This window comes from Vanessa cardui, chromosome 23, assembly GCF_905220365.1.
Source record: "Vanessa cardui chromosome 23, ilVanCard2.1, whole genome shotgun sequence".
Lineage (NCBI taxonomy): Eukaryota > Metazoa > Arthropoda > Insecta > Lepidoptera > Nymphalidae > Vanessa > Vanessa cardui.
The window spans coordinates 7,847,021-7,853,020 of NC_061145.1; the positions used below are offsets into that span (position 1 = coordinate 7,847,021).

A 6,000-nucleotide genomic window follows, 5' to 3' on the forward strand; every position below is an offset into this window, starting at 1 on the left:
CCAAGAGGGTGGGAAGGAGTTACGTAAGATCATAAAAATGCGCAAAGTTAAAATTATTTAAAAAGAGCGGGAAACCTCGCAATTGCCAAAGTTCGCTCGAATGCGAATTCAAAACCTTAAGACCTTTTGAAATTACAACGTCAAAAACTGGTGAAAATAGTCTTACATAATAAATGAATGGCCTCTATTCTCTAAAATCATTAACATAAACGCTATATAACACCATGACTATATATATATTTTACTACAGATTTGGTAAATAAACTACTTTATATTACATAGCAAATACTTATATATTTATTTTACTACATTATATAAAAATTCGTTTACTATATAATATAATGATAATAAATTATAATTCAAGTAATATTAAAACATTTTATTATAATTACAGAGTCCAATCTCCAAAGAAGAACAGTTTGCAACGTCGTCTTTCGAGAAGCGCGAGTAAATTCGCTGCCAATTTCCAAAGTAACACGCAAAACAATCAACAACCCGTCAATGTGCATACTCTCTCTAATCCTGACGACATGAGCTCGAGTCTCCTAAGAAGTGACTCAGATCGCAGTCCATCTGGTAATATCAATCCCTCGGTTAACTTTTTTGGCAATTTCAAAGGATTTTCTTTGACGCCGATAGATAAGAACCAACCGCAAACAGATAAAGATAGCCAAAAAGTTGACAGTGTAACTAAAAGTGCCAAAATAACTCCTGTGCGTAGGAGTGGAAGTAGCAGTCAGAATTTAAATCAAAGCGCTCTGAAACCAGTTCTGCGATCCGCCCCACCTTTACCTGTTGTACCGACAACGACGAAATCAAGCCCGAAAAGTAGTCCCTCTGTCAAGAGAACGAATAGTTCGGTACAGAATAGAATTAAAGCCTTAATAGGCTCTGATAAATCCGAGGAGATTCCAGTCCAGTCTAATTCAATTTGTAGACCAGTAATATCGAGTCCTATTCTTGAAGCGTCCACTTGTACAGCGAAAGAGTTAATTTCACCACTTCAAGGATCTAAAACGTTGGGACCCATCCGCGCAGCCCCAACGGTTCCAAGTTTTTCTCCTGATTTACCCAAACGACCATTAAGTATGCACTCTGGTGGTAATGTCCCTCAAAAGCCGCTTCCTGAAGAACCGAAAAAAGTCAAAGAAGGTATCTCTCTCAATAGGATTGCTTCATTTCTGAAGAACGATAAAACTAAGGAAAAGGAACGTAAACCCGTAGAAAGAAGTCACTCTTTACCAAAAAATGCAAATAATCAATTGAAAATTGCGAAAGTGGATAAGGCTGCGCTGAGGAATTTGCAAATATCTAATCCGATTTTGCAAAAAGATATCGAACTGTCTGTTAATACTGTACCGGTTGTTTCTGATTCTGAAGATATCGACGACCAAAAAGCGTTCGTTAATAGAGCTCAAAGCATGCGAGCGCCTGCAGTGCAGAAACCAGCAATACAGAGTTTTGGCTCGATGAGACAATCGCCCGGTGTAGCGAGGCCTTTGTCTTGTGTTGGAAGGCCAACAGCTCCCCCACCACCATTACCTAATCAATCTAAAGTTAACGACGAGAAAAATCCAATATACCAAAACCCAAAAATACAAACCGAAATCAAATCTACGGATTACGTTGATTGTATCGAAGAAAAAGCAGCACCACTTGCTCACATTGACGAAGAGTCTGGTGACAATATTTACGCGATTATAGAGGAGAGCCCTGAAAAACACTATAAACCTCTACCTGGTAGCTTACCCCCAAAAACCATAACGGCACCCGTTGAAGAATACAACGTCCCGAAACCCATTACTTCTAATTCAGGAAGTACTGAAAGCATGGGTCTGCTCGGAGAAATTGTTAACGAGATTCAAAATCGAAACTTTGAATCTATATATTCCGCGTCTACACTATCAAGAAAGAAAGAAAAGGAAAATAAGAAAAATGCCGATAACAGTAGAGACAGCACCTACATGAACACAGATTACAAAAGGCCAGAGAGTGTGTACAATAACTCCGGAGCTAAATCAAGTGCTGCGTCAACCACCAGTAGTGGTTACTTGCATCCCTCTGCGGTAAATATACCCACACATGTACAAAAACAGAATGATACTAAGGTAGAAATCGAAAAACCTCCGTCACCGACTCTAAAAGTTAATTCAAAAATTCCAACTTTCTCAAGACAAGTCACTCCACCGGGACTTAGAAGTACATCGACATTTAAAGCTGTCCCACAATCGCCTAAATCTGTAACTAAAAATATAAACACACTTAAAACTATACCCAATAGTCCGGATCTAGTTTCAAGTTGCGCTGTCGCAGATACAAAGAACGTTAAAGCGCCAGATGTGATTAATAATAATAAATCGATAGAACCACCAAAGTTAGCAACGAAGCCGACAACGGTGGCTAAACCTAACGATAACCGACCTCCTCTAAGACCAGCGCCACCAGTCGAGAAGAAACAAACTATTAAAACAACACCAGTATTAAAATCCGTCAATTCATCATCGAATGTTAATAATAAAGTTGATAAGAATCCGCCCTTAAATCGTACTAATTCAAAAACTGATTCTAATGTTAAAGCAATAGCGGATAGCTTAAATAAGAATCGACCAAAAATCGTACCGAAACCAAGTACGATACTACAAAAGACTGATTCGAATGTAAAGACGAACGCAACGAGGCTGTCCGCGAAGCCGTCTAACGTTGCAAGTTTGCAGCAGAAATTCGAAAATAGAAAATCATTAGGAAAAGAGATTACAGCGAAAAAATAAATTTAATATTATTATTAAGATTTTGAAATCTTGAAGCACATCGTCTCATTAAAGCAAATATAAGTTATTTTACAAAACCTTAGATTTTAGTGTATGTAATGACTTTATTGTGATTATAGTTAGGTGACGTTTCTCTTAAAGTTGAGAATATGAAAAGGTATGAGAATATTTTCTGGGAAGTTATTAAAGCTTTATCGTAGCTAGATAAATGTGCAGCTGTATGTATACAAAAAGTAATGTCTAGTCGATTTACTGTTAAAACCATTCATTTATGTGTACATAGTTTTAATACAGAATATGTATACAATAGTAACATGGAAAATTAACAATTATCAAAACCATAGACAATGTGTTGTTATGAAAGAAACTGTGTTGTTGTTCTGTCGAGAATCCCAATTTATGTTAAATCAAATTTAATGCAAAGTGTAATCTATCAAATAAAATTATATTTTGCATATACAAATCATTTGACTTAGGACATCGTTTTCAAACTTTTTTATTTCCTTTGATAATTTCAAAAGTATAATACTTATGCACAATAAGTTTCAGCATTGTAAACTAGAGACATTTGCAATTATATTGGGGAATAAGTTAAAGGGAAAAATTCAATATAACTTTGGGAAAACATAAATAAAAGAGAAATCACCGATGGAGTCCAAAAAAAAAAATAAACAGATTATATTTAACAAAATCGTCTACAATCGTACTTGTAGTATACAAGTGAAATTATAACATCACGTATTTTATAATAACTTTAAAACAAATATAAAGATTAAAGACTCTTATATCTTTAAGAATCTTAGCTGTCAAAATACTGTAATTCGAATTTTGAACAACATACAACACAATTATTGTCTATGGAGTTTGGTCAAAAGCTGAACGTTTTGTCATTGATGGTATAAAATATTATTAAAAAAAAAAACAAGTTTGAAGATTTAATTTATCGAATTAAAGTGTTCATATTTTGATATGGGAAGGCATTTTGAATTATAGCTAATTTACTACAGTTAATTTAGTAAGTATGTGTATATAATTTAGTTATAAACATTGTACGGATTACGCTGAAATTTTATTGTAAGTTTCGAACTAAAAAATCCATAATATAAGGCTTTTGTAAATAATTCCCCCTTACTATTAGTTAAATCGATCAAAGTGTCTTAATCGTAAATAGAATAAATTAATTTGTATTTTTATAAAGAATATAGATAATATTTAATCATTTGTATAAATAAATAATGAGTGATTGTTGTCATATACAAAAAAAGTATAAATCTTTTTGTGAAAATGAAACAGATGAATGACTATTCCGCAAATGGTGCTAGAAATAGTGTGTGATAAATGTAGCTTACTTTGTTAAAGACAAAAATATTCAGGTCATTGCTGAGAAATATTGAATACAATATGCAATATTGAATAATAAATTCAATTTAGTTCTTTTTACGCTAGCATGTTTAATAGTAAGATTTACGTATATCTAAACCACACTTAAGAAAATCTTCATCGACACTCTATTGTAGAAGACCAGGAATGACCTTGAATATTTTAATGCAATAATTATTAATATACAGAATGCTAAACGTCCATTTACCCACTGCCAGCTTGGTACAAATATGTGGTGCTGATTCGTCGCAAATGCAATAATATGTTATGAAAGAAAGATGAAAGCAGTAAATAGTATTGTATTACATCCATATTATTTGTTGTGATATTTAAATATGTAAACATATTACAGGAAATTATGGATTACACTCTGTACAATAATTTTTTATTTTGTATGTTTACCGTTTTTTGTCGATATATGTGCAGATAATTGAAGTCTTCTTATTGTAGGTTTTATCAATAATGTATCATTTCTTCTGCGCCAAACTCATAAAGAACCTTGTTATTTTTTTTTTTTTTGTATTTCGAACGCACCAACCATTCGAGTTAATACATATTAATTAACTTACAAAGCGAATAATCTGTGCCATAATTGGCAATCAAAAATCGAGAGGAAAGGGTTGAATTTAATTATAAAGGCATATAAAAATCACGAAGTACTCAAATTTCTGATATAATTACAAAATAAAGTGCTGATAATTATTCTCACAGAGTGCAATTCACAATTTAAGATTATTGAGTCGCATTGCAGCTAATTGAGGTAAAGTAATAAATAGTCATTTATATATTATTATAAATCCAACGTTGGTGCAAATATTCGTTCAAATTTTTCTGATTAAAACGTTATGTATACATGGATATGTTTTTAAACATTTAGCAAAGATTAATTTATCAATTTATTTGAATCTATGTTTGCACTAATAGCTAATACTTAAATTTCTGCTTACTATAGAAATTACATAATTATATTCTTTAATATTATCTATTCATTTTATAATTTTCACGCTAAATTTCTGTCATAATTTTGTGATGATTAATGAGTTCAGAAAGTACATTTATTTTTATTGCTTATAGAACCAAAGAAAATTAATTATTAGAAATATTTGAAGTTTTTGAATTGCATTGAACTGAAAGTGTTTTGTATTAAAATGAACTAGATTTAATTTTTTTATCGAGACTGCAAAGTTTGTCAGAATTTAATTTTTTTGTTCTTACCTAGCTGAAATGTAAAAGGTAATGTATTTAAATAAGGGATTTCATTAGTTATAGCTTATTAAATGAACATAGCGATATTTTATTTGCGTATGAATAAATGCAATTTGCTAAAGAAAGTGTCTTGTTTATTTCATCTGTATAATTGTTATACGGGAAATGGCTTCTTTTTACTTATTAGTGGCGTCAATGAAGCCTTTGCTTCGAAAGTCCTCAAGAACAGCTCCGATTTTGATGTTTTTTTTTTAAAAAAATTTGTTTTTTTATATTATTTAAAATCAGAAACCTCTTAGAGCGGGGACGGAACTATTTATATTGTTTAAACAATATCAACGATATTTATATAAAAAATTAAGTTTGGTCTCTATTTTTTTGTAAAAAAATCTCCATATAATAATCTCATTGTAACAAATAGTTGTTACAAAGAAGTTTTTAACAACAATTTAATATTAAAATAAAATAAAAAAAATTCCTTTTTTTTTAAATATATATGTCAAGGCGATTTTCTTCACTAATTTTTTAAATAGAATTATTTAGCTAAAGAAGCAGCGCATCCGTAACAACATATATATAATATTGAACGTTGCATTAGAAAGTTTTGTGAGGTATAGGTACTATTCGTACAATAGAATTTATGGCA

At 31.5% G+C, this 6,000-nt stretch overlaps 1 protein-coding gene across 1 annotated transcript in view; it reads left to right on the forward strand.

Moving 5' to 3' along the window:
- Nucleotides 1–5,479, forward strand: part of LOC124539599 (disintegrin and metalloproteinase domain-containing protein 22) — a 95,310-nt gene extending 89,831 nt beyond the window's left edge. Inside the window, exon 17 of the mRNA XM_047116895.1 lies at nt 395–5,479. Coding sequence (XP_046972851.1) covers nt 395–2,768 — 2,374 coding nt within the window. The 3' untranslated portion in view covers nt 2,769–5,479. The remainder of the gene's footprint in view (nt 1–394) is intronic.
- The last annotated feature ends 521 nt before the right edge of the window (nt 5,480–6,000 follow it).